The sequence below is a fragment of the Moschus berezovskii genome, chromosome 27 (assembly GCF_049115385.1).
Source record: "Moschus berezovskii isolate FMDL1 chromosome 27, NW_MosBer_1.0, whole genome shotgun sequence".
NCBI lineage: Eukaryota > Metazoa > Chordata > Mammalia > Artiodactyla > Moschidae > Moschus > Moschus berezovskii.
Genome location: NC_142486.1, coordinates 16224372 through 16239969, shown reverse-complemented (window position 1 = coordinate 16239969; position 15598 = coordinate 16224372). Strand labels below are relative to the sequence as shown.

At 52.5% G+C, this 15598-nt stretch overlaps 1 protein-coding gene across 11 annotated transcripts; it reads right to left on the bottom strand.

Moving 5' to 3' along the window:
• Positions 1–2321: 2321 nt before the first annotated feature.
• ATXN2L (ataxin 2 like) lies at positions 2322–14703 on the bottom strand. 11 transcript variants are annotated; one of them, XM_088832838.1, is made up of 23 exons: positions 13863–14700; positions 12340–12376; positions 12069–12125; positions 11908–11979; positions 11384–11534; positions 10886–11010; positions 9965–10056; positions 9314–9514; positions 8027–8202; positions 7756–7866; positions 7035–7229; positions 6875–6946; positions 6577–6647; positions 6092–6387; positions 5943–6012; positions 5310–5456; positions 5113–5185; positions 4829–5019; positions 4356–4485; positions 4145–4266; positions 3781–3993; positions 3390–3443; positions 2322–2814 (listed from the first exon to the last, which is right to left on the bottom strand). In XM_088832838.1, the coding sequence occupies exons 1-23, from the start codon at positions 14162–14164 to the stop codon at positions 2788–2790; spliced, it is 2985 nt and encodes a 994-aa protein (XP_088688964.1). In that variant the 5' UTR covers positions 14165–14700; the 3' UTR covers positions 2322–2787. The 11 variants fall into 11 exon arrangements, with proteins under 11 accessions (XP_088688964.1, XP_088688962.1, XP_055265739.1 ...); XM_088832836.1 differs by having other exon boundaries at positions 2322–3240; positions 3390–3633; positions 13863–14699; XM_055409764.2 differs by having other exon boundaries at positions 2322–2837; positions 3390–3633; positions 13863–14699.
• Positions 14704–15598: the final 895 nt, after the last annotated feature.

Below are 15598 nucleotides of genomic sequence, written 5' to 3'. Positions count from 1 at the left end.
GCCTGTGTGTCTTGCGTCATTTGTCCTCTGGGAAGGTAGGGGATGTAGAAATGGAGCTGAAGCCCAGGATACATGAGCTTGGGAGTGATCCCTGAGCCATCTGAACTGAGAGTACTTCTCTAGCCTCAAGAGTTCATCTTATCTTAAAGCACTGCTGTGACATGAGGAAGGTAGACAAACTAAAAGGCTGAAAGCTATCCTAGTGAGCTTTGTAAGATTGCTTCAGTTCAGCTCAGTCACTCAGTCGTGTCTGACTCTGCAACCCCATGGACTGCAGCACCCCAGGCTTCCCTGTCCATCACCAACTCCCAGAGTTTGCTCAAACTCATGTCCATCGACTTGGTGATGCCATCCAACCTTCTCATCCTCTGTCATCCCCTTCTCCTCCTGCCTTCAATCTTTCAGAGCATCAGGGTCTTTTCAAGTTTGTCAGCTCTTCCCATCAGGTGGCCAAAATACTGAAGCTTCTGCTTCAGCATCAGTCCTTCCAATGAATATTCAGGACTGATTTCCTTGAGGATTGACTGGTTTGGTCTTGCTGTCCAACGGACTCGAGAGTCTTCACCACCACAGTTCAAAAGCATCAATTGTCTGGTGCTCAGCTTTCTTTGTGGTCCAACTCACATCCATATGTGACTACTGGAAAAACCACAGCTTTGACTATACGGACATGTCAAGTCTGCTTTTTAATATGCTGTCTAGCTTTTGTCATAGCTTTTCTTCTAAGGAGCAAGTGTCTCTTAATTTCAATTGCTTAGCAAAATGCTACATAAAATAGGCTAAATGTTGGGTATTCCTAGAGATACTCGTGAAACGGTTATAGCTTGGGCCTAGTTCAGGTGCCTGGTCTCTTCTTCGAGCAGTCACCAGGCTGTTCCTGTCTAGCTACCCTTATTTAAACTTGATACTGGGGCTCTATCTTGCCTCTAGACCCACCACATAGAATGTATTCTATTTGGTAAATAATTTGTAGCCTTGATGGGTTATCCCCACCATGTATCACCAAGTCCAAACAGGAGTGAGAAATTGTAGAATGAAAGTTTCATTTCTAATGTTAGTGAGATTTAAAATTAACAAGGTGTTTATCAAATACACAGGGAGTAAAATGCTGAGATTTTAGGATGACCCCCAGTAACAGGTAGCATTCAGCAGGGATTAATGGCACCCTTTCAAACTTGTATCCTGACAAATTAATATACTGAGGACAACCTACTCACAAACAGCTCAAGAGAATGGAGGCTGTTAGGCCCAGAATGAGGCAAACAGAAGGAAACTTCAAATAAAGCAATTCCATGAAAAGTACTGTCCAACAGTAAAGCATAATTGCTTGTTTCACCTTCTTCAGTGTGCAATGAGCGGCTGAAAGTTTTCAGGCAGATTCAGTCAGGGTGGAAGCTAAGTTCCTTCTGGCTCATAAGATTTCTGCTCTTAGGAATAAATTATTAAGAGGGTTACCCAGGAACACCTGCAATTACGTACATCTCCAGCACTACAGAAACCAGGTCTCCATCTGCACTGCAGACGTCCGGAGCCCACCTGAAGGCTTTCCTGCTGCTACTTCCATCAAGGCCTCCCAACCCCAGTTGGAGAGCTATGTCACTTGGGACTGCACATCTGCGTTTTTAAAAAACATTTGGCTTCACCAGGTCTTAGCTGCAACATGTGGGATCTAGTTCCCTGACCAGGGATCGAACCCAGGGCCTCCTGACTGGGAACAGTCTTAGCCACTGGACCACCAGGGAAGTCCCAAACCTGCCCCTTTTTAACAACCAGAGGCTACGGATCAGTCCCATTCTCTATCCTCTACTGGTAAAATCTGCACTTCACAGATTACTAGAATTCCAAACTGTCTTAAAAAAAAAAACACCTCCTGAAGCCTATTGTTTCTCCATCCCATACCTGGCCCCCGTCTTTCTAATCCAGCCCCTGCTTCCTCAGCCTGACTCATCCCAGCCCACCCCCCACTTTCACTAGCAGCTTCATCCTGTAGCTCCCACCCGCACCCAAGACCTCTCGCTGTGCACCTCTCCGGCCCTAATTTCAGGTGGCCCAAAGCACAATTGTACTTTTTAGTGCAAAGAGCTAGACATCATTCACAAAGTACTTTCATTAGAAATGAAAACCTTGTCACCCCTCACAACGAGGCCAGTTTTGAGGTGAGAAAACGGCCTCTGAGACAATGGTGGGCCTGCACAGCAGTTAAGAGAGCCAGAAAGGGCATCTCTGGATACTCTGGGTGGGCACCTGCAGTGCCCCACCTCGGAAACCTCATAAAGCCGACCGCACCCCTCTTACTATTCAAAGAGGAAACTACAGGCCGGTTAAGTTAGTTTAAAATTTTATTTTTTTTTAATTTTTTTAAATATTTTTATGTAATAAAAAGTAAAAGTCCTTGTCCAACCATCCTTGCGGGGCATGTCTGTTTCTCTTACGCAGGTGACTCAAGTTAATGGGGAAGAAAGAACAGGGGGCCCAAGGTTATAAATAATAGAAAATAAAAGATCTTCCGTCTCCAGCGGGGAGGTGGGGGATAGATGAGAGGACGGGAGGGCAAGATGGGGTGGGGATGGGCAGGGGCAGAGCAGGAACCCCCCCCACCCCCGCTGGACCCTGGCCCTGCCCACTTTGAGGCCCTTCCCATTCAAGGTGCTTGGCAGGAATTCCCCAGCTCCCCGGGGGCGGGGAAAGGGAGTGGGGGGCTGGGACTGGTCCGAGCTGCTGGGGGAAGAGACATAGATCACTCTTCCCTCCACTCATGGAGGTCTCAGGTCGCGGCCAGGACAATCTTCAGTTCCCCGGGGGGTGGAAGGGGAGCTGCTGGGAGGGATGAGATTGAACTGGTTGGAGGGGAAAGAGAAGAGAGCAGGAGCATTAGAACCCAAGCAGCTGTCCCTTCATCCAGTGCCGTCCAGTGTGGGGTGTGGGGGGAGCGTTGGTAGGAGCGGCCGCCTCGAGGTGTCTCATGGGGCTGTCAGAAGTACAGATCAATCGCCGTTTCCCCAGGAGCCAGAGCCCTTCCTCACATGCCCAGCTCAGCCCCCCACACCCCAGCCTGGCCCTGTCTACTGCGCTGACCTTACCTCGGCTAAGTCAGGAGACAGTCGGGGTCACTGAGAGCTGGGGAGGCAGTGGGGAGGGGGGCTGCTGGATCACAACTGAGCGAGGACGGAGGGAAGCAAAGGACAGAGCCAGGAGCAAGCCCCTGGCGGCGGCGACTGTGGCTCCTGCCCACCCTACACACTTCACAGACAGGTGCAGGTCGGCAGGCGCCCTGTGGGACGGCCCTGCCTCCAAGACCCCTCACTCCCCGCCCAGAACCCGTGCATCCTGCCCCACCTGCAGCCCATCAGCTCTTCCATGCCAAATACCCCCAGCTAACGAGAACTCACGAATCCTGTCATCGGCTCCTCCTGGAAATCCAGGCGCCTGGCCAGGCTGCTCACCTTGGGGGTGTCCGATGTAGGGGTAGGGTGAGGGTGTGGAAGCTGAGAGTGCAGGCACCCCACTCTGGGGCACCGCGCCTTGGGGGGGGCCCCCATGGCTCTGGGGTGGGTGCAGCAGCATCACCTGGGGCGGGTGGGGAGCCCCAGGGTGAGGGGGCGGGGCTGCTGTGATTCCAGTTTGGACATGGGCCTGTGGGGAACAGAAAAGGAGCTGCGAGCACCACGGGAGCGCCATAGGGTCGGAGGACCCGAGGTTGCGGCACAGACTGAAAAGGTGCGCGGGTGACTCTGGGGTGGGGTGCCCCCACGGCTCAGGGCAGGTGGCGTGGGCTCTTACCTGGGTAACATGGGCCATGTTGGTGAAGCCGTGGGGCAGCTGCTGGTGGGCATGGATGGCATATACAGCGGCTGGCTGGGGGAAGCTGCTCTGAGGGGACTGGGCAGAAGGTCCCGGTGGCAGAGAAGGTGGCGTGCCTGTCAGGGCCCCTGGGTGGTACAGGTTCTGCTGCGGCTGTCCACTGCCCAGGTGTGGGGCCTGCCCCGCCTGGTGCTGACATCAGGGCAAGGTGCACGGTGAGTGCCACTTCCCGTACCACCTCTGAGCCCCAGGTTCTCCCCGCTAGAGAATGACCCCGAGTCCGAGTCCTCTTTTTCAGCCACCCGTCCCTGCCCCACCCAAGTGGATGCCCCACAGCAGGCACCTGGACAGGACTGGGGGCCGCATGCTGGGACGGCGGCTGGCTCCCAGTAGGCGTGGTGGCCGGCTGCGGCTGGTGGGCATGGAGCTGCGTGGCATGGTGTGGATAGGACTGGTGAACAGTGGCTACAGCAGGAAAGGGGAGAGAGTCAGTGACAGGCACCCCGGAGGGGCTGAGCAGCACGGCCTGCGTGGGAGGACGGGACCGAACTCACCATAAAGGGCCTGGGGGGTGGGCTGCTCTGCAGAAGGGTACTGAGGGGTGGAGGATGACACGATGGCCTGGGGATGGCTCCCCGACGTCAGCATGCGTGGGTTGCTTTGAAGCATGGGGGCAAACACCGGCTGGAGGAGGAGAGAAGCGGTTGGCCTGGCAGAGGGCCCAGGAGAGTACCCTGCTGCCAGACAACCTGGGCACAGTACTCCTCTGCTCTCATCGTAACCACCTTTCTTCACACTCACAATAACCTTATCAAGCAGATGCCACACTTCACAGAAGGAAACCACCAAGGCCCCAGAATCCACTGCCTCCCCGGGGTACTACTACAGCCAAGACTGAAGCCCAAGTTGGACCCCACCACCCAGAACTCTTGCTGGCTTCTCCTGCCAGCTCCCGATTGTGGGAGGTGGAGGCGGCTTGCTAAGATGCCAGGACTCTGTACCCCACCCTCCTCCCCGCCTCAGTCACCTGCGAGGGGTAGTGGGCCATGGGCTGCATCATGGCGGGCTGGCCTGGGAACTGCTGTGGGTTGTAGGGGATGTAGGAAGAGTAAGGGGTAGCGGCCACCAGAGGTGGACCGGCGGCGGCGGCGGCAGCCTGCATCATGGGAGGGGCAGAGGCTGGCTGGTGTTGGTCCGAGCGCTGAGGGGGCAGGGAGCCTATGGGTGGGGGGAAGACAGTGCAGAGCTCAAGCGCCATCTGCGGGTAGGCACTGGGCGGTGCCGTGCACAGCCCCTCCTGACCCTGCTCACCTTTGGCGCCCCGGTACTTGCCCTGCTGTCCAGGCACCGAGTTGGACACAGGATACGGATACATCTGAGGTGCCTATGGACCAGAACATGGCAAGGCTGAATGACTTGCTTGTAAATGCTCACGACAGGCGGGACTTGGTCCCTCAGGCAGCCCAGTCATACCTCTTACCCCGGGCCCACCCAGTCTCTTCTCTCACCTGAACAGCTGGTCCCATGTGGATCTGAGGTATGTAGGAAATGTACTGGGGGCTATAGAGCCCACTCTGGCCTGCTGTCAGCACCGGGATGGAGGGAGTTGAATGAGTCCGGGGCCCAGGAGAAGTCGGAGTACTGGTGGATTTATTCTGTAAGAGGCAAAGGAGGACATGCACAAGATATCTTGGTGGCTTCTATACCACCCTCCTCTCCCAGTCAAAGGCATCCAGAGTGCTGTGCACCAAACATACCCTACCCTTTATCTTGGTTAAACCTCACATCAACACCCAGGAGATGAGCGATTTTAAATTACAGGTGAGGAAATTGAGGCAGAGAGTTAAGTGGTTCATTCAAGATCACAAAGCTTTCAAGTACAGAGGTTCAAGCGCATCAGTGAAGCCCATGCTCCTAACTGCCAGACTCCAACTCCCCCTGAACCAAATGCCAAGTCCCAGTGAGGAACCCATAAATATCTGTCAGATATTTCACAATCCCCGGCCAGCCACTGTGAAGACCTGCTTCCTCGACTGTTGCAGTCCTTAAACACTTGTGTAACTACTCCTCACTCCCCCCAACACCCAGCTCCCAAGTCTCCTCCTGGAAACCCCAGCCCACACTCCCCTGTCCCATCTCACCACAGAGAGCAGGGGCTTAGTGGGATTGAACTCCTTGGCATTGGGGTTCAGCGTTGACTTCTTCACTTGTCTATGAGAGAAAAACGGAGTAAATTCTCACGGCCTGCCTCTCGTCACCAGACACCCGCCCAGCTCCCTACCCTACTCACTCGGCAACTGGGCCCTCATCCTTGTCATCTCCCTTGATGAGGCCCACTGGGGGGCTGCCAGTTTGGCTTGGGCAAGGTGGGGGAGGCTGCTCCGGCCCCTCAGCACCCCCTGCTGGTGGCAAGGGCGGTTTGTCCTCCTTGTCCGATACTGATTCAGCCTTCGAGGAAACAGGAGACCCCAGGGGCTCTGAAGCCAAAAGACCATCCACCTCCTTCTCCTTCCCTTTGGCCTCCTCTTTGAGGATCCGTGGAGGAAAAGGATCCAAGCTGGTCTCGGGGGAGCTACTGGGCTGAAGCTAGAAGGAGAGAAACACAACATACAGAGTACTCTCCTATCTCAACCCCAGACTCACCTTCCTTCCTTCATCTTTGCGTGCTCTAATCTCTCAATGCCACCCAGTGCCTGTTACATAAACCTCTCCCCCGACCCTTCAACCTTCATCTCCTTCCTGCTAACATCCTAGTCACTCCCACACTTCTCTCACCTTAAACTGGGCCCCAAACTTTCTCAGTTCTTCCAGTTGAAAACGCTTCTGTTCATTCTGAAGACCAGGGACTATAAGAAAGAGCAGAAAAGGAGAAAACACACATTGGCTACATAGCAACCCAAAGAACAAAGAAACCAAGGGAAAAAAGCTGAGCTTATTTTATTAGAACCCTTTAAGTTAGGATCAAAGGGCTGATCCAACGTCATCTGTTTCTGAATTGCAACACTTCCCTAACTGAAATGCTCCCCTAATCAAAGGGGCACAAGACCCTGGAAGGAAAAACAACAATCTTCACCTTTCCCTGCAATCCGGGATAACTCCTGGGACTCCAGCGTCCTTCCAGGTTCCTTGGCCGGGAGTTCTTTTACTGAGCAAGAAAGAAGAGACACATGAAGGCCCTTCTGTCCAGAAGCACACTTTCCACTGTCCGCGGTCCCCCACCAGGTGGCTCTTACCATCTGTGGGGGCCAGTGAGATCTTTGGAGAAGCTGGGGAAACGGACCCCACTCCAGGATCGCCAACTGCTGATGTCACTGGGATGGAAGCTGAAGAGGTTGGTACTGCTGAGCCGATGGGAGGCTCAGGACAGGAAGCTGAGATTGGAGCGGGGGCAGCTGATTTGGGAGAGCGTGGCGGGTACATCCGGCCCACTGGAAGAAAAGGGAGAGTCATTTGTGTTGGTCACTAAGCAGTGAGTACTAGGGACTCACTAGAAACACCAAGGAAAGTTTATCTACAAGGTCACAAACCTAAATGTTTAGAAGGGCAACGCAGGTAAAGTAAGCAGGTAAAATGGCCTCATGGGTACCATGAAAGACTGGAATGCTCCAAGGGGCAGTCATGACTCAGTTCCAGCCAACCAGAGCTATACAGCAAGACAGGTTCTGTGTTGGCAGAACTTTCTGTATTTTGTAAGAAATTAAGACATTTTCTATGACTTCTCCTCCCTTAAAATTAGTTGCCAACCATTTTAAACAAAAGGTACCTGCCAGCTAGACACAACACATGGATTGCCATCCTGGAATTTCTCCCTGAGGGAAACTGAAAAATTTCCTAAAAAGCATTAATCCTAGCCTCCAAAACACCTGTATCTTGGAACTCTCCCAGCCCAGCATTCTAACAACTGACTATTTACATCCGTATCCATTTCTTCATGTAACACTGCTAGAATCTTACCTGCAGGAGGAGGTGGAACAGAGGCTTCTCCAGAAGGCCTGCTGCTGGGGGAAGACAGAGTCTTGGCACCTCTCAGAGGTCGCTGGGCCTTAGGGGACATGCGGGAAGGGCCTATTTTTTTTTTTTTTTTTTAAAGATGGGAAAAAAGAGGCAGAGTTCCTGCTATTACACGACCATCAATACAACTTACATCCAACCCACCGAAATCCTTTTCCTTACCACCTACCACCATCCCCTTCCCTGCCACCAACAAGTCGGCTTCCTAACTCACCTCCATTGATACCGCGTGCCTCAGAACCTGGGCCAGGGCTGCTATTGTCAAGATGGTGAGGGCCACGAGGTGGCAAAGAGCTAAGGCCAGGCCGGCCACCCCGAGAACTACTGCAGCGAACACCTCCCCGGGGACCTTCCCGAACTCGCTGGGGTAGAGGGATATACTTTCCCTCCCTGGGGGAGAGAGTTCAAATAACATCAAGTAGCCACAAAACACACATTTTTGAAGAATGAAGTCCTCCTTATAAAGTCCACCTCCTGCCTCAATGCACACACACACAAATATGCCTGACTTCAGCTTTCTGCACTATTTCCCTTGAGAAACTGTCCTGTGGTTCCAGGATTATGACCCTACATTGCAGCTACCCCTGACCACACCAAAGCAGCCAGTGGTCCATGATCCTACCCCCTCCTGACCTACAAGACAGGTAGTATCACATTGTGGACTAAGGTACAATACACTTCAGTTTCATTTTCATAAAAGGAGAAATTAAGACTTACATAGGAATGAAAATACAGGAAAAAAAAAAAAAAGAATATGGGGAATTTCCTAGAGGTAGGACTCTGAGCTTTCAATGCTGAGGGCCTAGGTTCCTGGTTGGAGAACTAAAACCCTACAAGTTGTAGAGTGCAGCAGAAAGCAAAAAACGGAAAAGAAAAAAAAAAAAGTATCAAAAATCTGGGGGGGGGAACCTGTCTTAATCCCTAATCTTTAGCCTTGTTGCTGCTGCTGCTGCTGCTGCTTCTAAGTCACTTCAGTCGTGTCCGACTCTGTGTACAGACCCCATAGACGGAAGCCCACCAGGCTCCCCTGTCCCTGGGATTCTCCAGGCAAGAACACTGGAGCGGGTTGCCACTTCCTTCTCCAGTGTGTGAAAGTGAAAAGTGAAAGTGAAAAGTGAAAGTGAAGTCACTCAGTCGTGTTCGACCCATAGTGACCCCACGGACTACAGCGTACCAGGCTCCTCCATCCATGGGATTTTCTAGGCAAGAGTACTGGAGTGGCTTGCCATTGCCTTCTCCGTTAGCCTTGAAACTTCAGACAAATTAATAGTTCTAGGCTTCAGCGACCTACACCCGCAAATTCAGAATAACTATGTATTAACCTATATGATTGTGAAGCTTCAAAAACAGAACATAACAAGCTCTCAGCCCTAACCTAAACTGAAAAATTGAGAATAACTACATATTAACCTATGTGGTTGTGAGGCTTCAACAAAAGTATACACCAAGCTCCCGGCGCACACACTGACCCCCACCAGGACCAGCCACCCCCAGCAATCACCTGGCTGCCAAGCTGGGGCTCTCACGCCCTGAGCCCTGTCGCTGAACTGCACTGTGCTTCTCCTCCTCCGTGCGTCCATCATCATTCTCCATGGCGATCCGCAGGCGGTACTGGGGGCTCGATTCAATCTCTCGGGCCAACTGGGCAGCACGCAGCTCCCGCTGACGGAATTCTTCTGAATTGTCCTTCTCTAAGGGCACCCTGTGAGGACCGTCGCCACCCCAGGGCCACGGGACAAGAGGGAGGAAAAAAGAAGACATTTCTATCAGTCCTATCACCAGCTCAGACATCCTGGGTGTTTCAACCCTCAACAACTCAGTATACACTGATCTGGCATGTAGGAGGGTCCTAAGCAGAGTAGCAAGGCATCTCTCTGAATCTGAGGGACACTGAGACACACATATAAATTTGTTAAGATTTTACAGGAAGAGTATGGACCAAAAAAGCAGCTAATTCTACCCATGGAATCACGGTTATGAGAAAGAGAAAAACCTTTGCAGGAGTTCACAATGCAGATCAGGAGTGGGGAGACGGCTACCCAGACATCCAGAAAAACCTGTACAAAAGCTATGTTCCACCTGGAGACCTCCCTTCCATTGATGACCCCATACCTCAAACTGTACCATGTTGGAAGTACCAGAAGACACTCACGTGTAAGAAGAGAGACTGCTGTCATAGGTGGTCTTTACACCATAGTTCTCCTCATTGAACTTGAACATTTCGTTGGGGTCCCATCCATTAGACTAGAGGAAGAGAGAGAATGTTTTAAAGCCCAGCAAGGAAAGCAATAATAAATAACCAATCTTCCTCTTCCTCAGGTCTAAAGATTAAAAATCTGACCAAAGCAAGAGTGGGAAAAAAAAGAACAGGGCTGATGGGAAGGTCATCTAGTACTACTGACTGCAGTACAAATTGGCAGTTTCCAAGACAGAGAAGTCTTTAGGACTTAACATCCATTTCCAGATTTATATCCCAGAGAAATTCTGACCTAAGTGCATGAGGACACACATTCTAAAAGTTCAGTAAGGCACTATTTTTAATACCAAAATAATGGCCCAGAATCACCAATAAGAAAAGGGATAGATAGTTTATTGTGTATACACACAAGTATACACACACAAACAGCACAATACATTTACTTAAAAGCAATGAGTAGGATCTATATACCAAAATGAAACATCCAAAAATAGGTAGGAAAAGCAAATTTTAAACAAACTAATACAGTGAAGGAACAGTTCACTGACAAATTTTAAATCAAGGTAGTTGTTTGGAGGAAGGAATATAGGCCTATACAATATGCTATCTTTTTTTTTCCCCCCAGGCTGGAAAAAACTGATTTGAAGCAAATTTTAACAGTTATCAATTACTGATGGTAGAAGAATGGGTGTTTCTGTTTGAGTATGTTCTATACCTCTCCACTGGAGTCTGACTGCCATCAACAGGCAATAGTAAAAGATTTCCCCCCTGCCCACCCCAGCAACTCCTGGGTCCAAGAATGATGCCACGGTCAACAGCCCACACTCGGGCAGCAGAGCCCCCCAGCTCTAGGGCTCTCCAGAAGGGATACCGTACCATGTCAGACTCCAGATCGTAGTCATCACTGTTGCTGTCGCCCCCCTCCCAGCGCTGAAGCACCTTCTCTTTGTGCTCCCCATTCACCTTCGAGTTCATGGCAATGGCTGAGTCAGTGAACTTATCTGTGAGGGTAGATTGAATATCAGGGGTCAGGTGGTATTTCACAGCCTTCTTTCCAACACCCTTCCCACCACAGAAGCAAAGAAAACCTTTTGTGTGTCAGAGTCTGGGGGTGCAGGGCAGCATAGACTTGTTCCAAGAGTTCAAAAGAAGCAAGGAGTTGAAAACAAAGCAGGGAAAGTATGAACCACAACACAGGCTGGAATTCACCCCACTGTATCTTAGACATTAACACATGTTCTCAAGAAAAAAACTCCAATCATCCTCCTCAGAAATCAGGTGATAAAGAACAGGGAGGAGGAGAATCAGATCATCACATTTTCTGCCTTCTACTCAAGAACTGGGTCTGACACAACAGCCTGCACCAGTAAATACCTTTAGTAGCATAATTGAAGTCGACGTTTCGGAAGTGGACAAGCATGACATCACTTGGCTTAAACACCATGGTGTCCACTATGTCTTCCCGACGAGGGCCACCTGCTGGCTCCGATACCTTCCGGTGCACAGCATCCACTGCCAGTTCAAACTATGAAAGTTCCATTTCCCAACAACCAAGAGTTAGTATTAAGAAACGTGAAGACAAAAATATGACGACTTTTAACTTCACCCTTTCCAAACTTTCCCCACCACCACATTCTCACGTGCACTGTCTTGTCAACATCACCCACGGGATTTAGTCAAAGCCCCAAACTTAAAACTTCACATCAAAATACCCAGCCCTCACATTTCAAACCCCCATCTTTAATTGCATGCAGCACTATTCTGACACAGGCCTACAAAAACGAGCCTAGCCATCATGTTGTCCAAAACCACTCAACTTTGTATCTTCAATGAACCTATTTCACTCTCTTCTTTCTCCCATGCAACTCCACAAAGCAAGTTATTTTGAGTACACTGACCTTTGAGCTCAGCGTCTTGAAGATACCTTCATAGGTGGTACCATTCTTCACCTTTACATCACAAGTGGAACCCTGAAAGAGCAGTGGGAAGAAAACAGAAGAGTGCCTCCAGCAAACCGATGCATTACAGTCCTCAACCTAGCAGTAAGGGGCCCACTTACCACAACAGCGGTAAGGAAATGCAGCATTCTGGAATTGTTGTAGACACCCTCAAACACCTGTCAGTAACACAGGAGAGAGACAAAAATAAAGAAACAGCCAGTCAACACCTTACCCTTCTTCACAATGTCCACACTGCACTCATAACCACCTCGAACATGTGGGATCCTTGCCCTTCAGAACGCATCTATTTCTGCACCTAGTCTGCCCTCTATCTCCACATATGTACCTTTCAAGTATCTGTGCCTTAGGCAGGGGAGAAAAGGCACTCACCGGTGACTGTGGAGGTCCCTTTCCTGTGCTTTGTCCCCTATAAGAGACGGAAACAAGAAACTAGTTATTTAAGTACGGTCAAGCCCTTTTATTCAATTGCTTTCAAAGGATTCTACGCTAGGACCACATACTATGCGAGGATGACGACTTAGGCTACAAATCACTAACCAACAGATTTTCAAATTCTCACTTCCCAGAGGCAGAAAAGCACTAAAAGCCATTTCATCCAAATACCAGTAAAATAGGCTCAATCATCAATGTCTGCCAATTGCTTTAAAAGCCAATTCAACACAACGTTTCTGCAAGAGGGCCAGGGCTGCGTGCTTCCAAATAAACGTTACGATATTCTACAATAACCCCCGCCAGATGTAACAGTGGAAGCTCAAGAGAGCGCAAATTCTGAACTACCTAGTTCAGGTAAATTACCTCCCAAACAGGAAAGACCATCATTTCCCGCAGCCTTACGCCCCAAACTAAGAGTGAAGGTACTCCCTCTATAATCTACCCTTCTGGACCTCTTTACTCAATTCAGCCTGTTACCCACTCTGGGAGGGGTCACCAATCACCCAGTAACCCTGCTTCTCGCTGGCTGATGTAACCGGCGGTTGAAGAGGGCGATCAGGGGGCCGTTGGCAGGGCTGGGGGACAGCGCAGCCGCAAAAGCTATCCACCCGGAGGCCTCGCCCGGTCTGCGCCTGCGCACTAAAGCCCATGGGCCTCTTCAAAATCCCCCCCGCCTCTCGCGATCAGAACCCACTGCGCCTGCGTGTACCTCCACTCTCAATTCCATAAACCCACAAACAGAAGAAACCGAGTTGGGTCTTCACCACTCATCCAAGAACACCAGGCGAACCCGTCCACGAACACTCCCAGCCGCTGCCCTATATGTTACCCGAGGCTGGAGAATGGCCGGGTCATAAGACACAGCATCCGCGCGCACGTACGAGAAGAGCGCGCGCGCTGGAGGTTCCCAACCCGCAGTCCTCCCAGTCCCTCCTTCCGTCCCCCCGCCCACCCTGCTCCCCTCCTACTGGCCAGACTGGGACGGGGAGGTAGCAACTCGCTCCCAAGTCCCTCCCTCCCCATTGGCCAAACTGTGGGCCGCGCGCCCCCCTCCATTGGCTACGGCCAGGGACCCCTTCCTGCAGCTGACTCCCCATTGGCTGAAGACGGGAACCGCGAGACCCTTCGTGGTAATGGAGCCGGGGACCCCGATCACCTCTCCACCCCCCCCAACTCCTCGTTCCGACGCCGCCGGCGGGATGCGCCCTGCCTGCCCTTAAGGCCCAGCTCCCGAGCCCTGACTACACTCGCAGAACTCAGCACTGCCCCTGAATAGCCCGGTGGCCACCAGGGACCCTCTTCCTCCGACCTGTTAGGACCTGAGGGCCCACCCCCAGCTTCACGGGGCTTTCCCACTCCCCCTAGCGCCCCTCAAAGGTGGCCAGCCTAGAAGTCCGCCTGGCGCGGTGTACAGGTCTCGGCCACCTCGGCTCTGGCGCCTGGAAACCCACCATCCTCACCTGGCGCTGCCGATGGCCGCTGCCCCTGGCCTCTCCTGATGTTGCTGCTGCGGTGGCGGCGGTTGAGGCGCCAAGATGCCCTCGGCTCCCCGGCGGAGCCCGCTCCCGGCAGCGGCTGCAGGGCCCAGGCAGGGGGAGGCGGCCGCAGGAGGTCCTGGGGGAGCCGAGGTGGAGGCCAGGGGCCCCGGGAGACCGCCGTTGGGCGGGCTGGTGCCCCCGGGAGGGCGACGGGCCACGGCCTGTTGCGTGGGGGGCGGCTGCTGGGGCTGGGAGGTCTGTTGTGGCGGCTGAGGCTTCAACATGATGGCAGCGTCCGGAAGGGGAATTAGGGGGAAGGGAGGGAGAGAGGAGGCCGGGGCTGGGCCCCCGCCGGAGAGCGCGGGAAGCGAAGGGGACTGGGAAGCTGGGGACCCGCCGTTGGCGGGCGGGGGCAAGCCCCGCGGTGTCGGGGGTGGATAGAGAAGACCGCGGCGCGAGGAAGCACCGCGAGGCGGAAGGGGAGGGGGTCTCGCGGGCCGGAGGAAAGAGAGAGGGCGCGAGCCGGCTTGGCGCGCGTGCGCGTCGCCGGGGAAAGGGGAGGGGGAGGAGCGCGCGGGCGGGAGCTCCCGAAGGGGGAGGGGCGGGGAGGAGGGAGCGGCGGCCCGAGATGTCCGCGCGCACCGGGGCGGTTAGCTCCGGGCGGGAGAAGAAAGAATAAAGAAAGGTGAATCTCGCGCCCCTCGCCTTTGGAGTGGGGAAAGCGCAGCGCGGGGCGCTTGCGCGCGCCAAGGACTTAGGATCTCTAGATCTCAAGCAGCCTTGAAGACTGCCTGCCGCTGTCGCTTCACAATGAGCGTGTGAAGCGCTGGGGGTGGAGCCGAAGAAGCAGAGAGGAAGGAAGAGCCGGCCGCCCCGCCTACGCCGGCGGCGTAGCGTCGGGATACCTCCGCAGTAGTGTGTGAGAAGTCACGACGTAGCGTGCAGTTCTTCCGCCGTTTGCGGGCCCATGGGCGGAGTCTTGAGTACAAAAAAAGTCCCGGCACGAGAACTGGTAGTTATTTTAGGCTTGTGGTAGGTTTCATGGGGACTTTATCTGCTTTCCATAAACGACTGATCGGCATTAATGTTATCAGTTTGAGCATGCTAATCTTTGGAGATAACTCTATACCTAATTATAAATTATTTTAATAATTTTCAAACTAATGGTTTCTCCATGCCCTAGAATGAACCCTTAAAGTGGAAGTGGCAAATGAAAGTGTAGTCGCTCGTTTGTGTCCGACTCTTTGCGACCCGATGGACTGTAGCCCACCAGGCTCCTCTTTCCATGGAATTCTTCCAGCAAGAATATTGGAGTGGGTAGCCTATCCCTTTCTCCAGGGGGTCTCTCCCACATTGCAGGCAGATTCTTTACCATCTGAGCCACCAGGGGAGCCCAGAATGAATCTTAAACTATAGTAACAAAGAGGGTGAAGACCAAAGTTCCTAGGGTCTAGTTCAAAATCTTCCACCCAACTCTACAATGAAAACAGCTTTCAGTCATTCAAATTAGTTGGGCATTTAGGACATGGGACTTCCCTGGTGGCTCAGACAATAAAGAATCTGTCAGCGATGCAGGAGACCCGGGTTTGATCCCTGGGTCAGGAAGATCCGCTGGAGAAGGGAATGGCAACCCACTCCAGTATTCTTGCCTGGAGAATTCCATGGACAGAGGAGCCTGACAGGCTGCAGTCCATGGGGTCACAAAAAGTCGGACACAG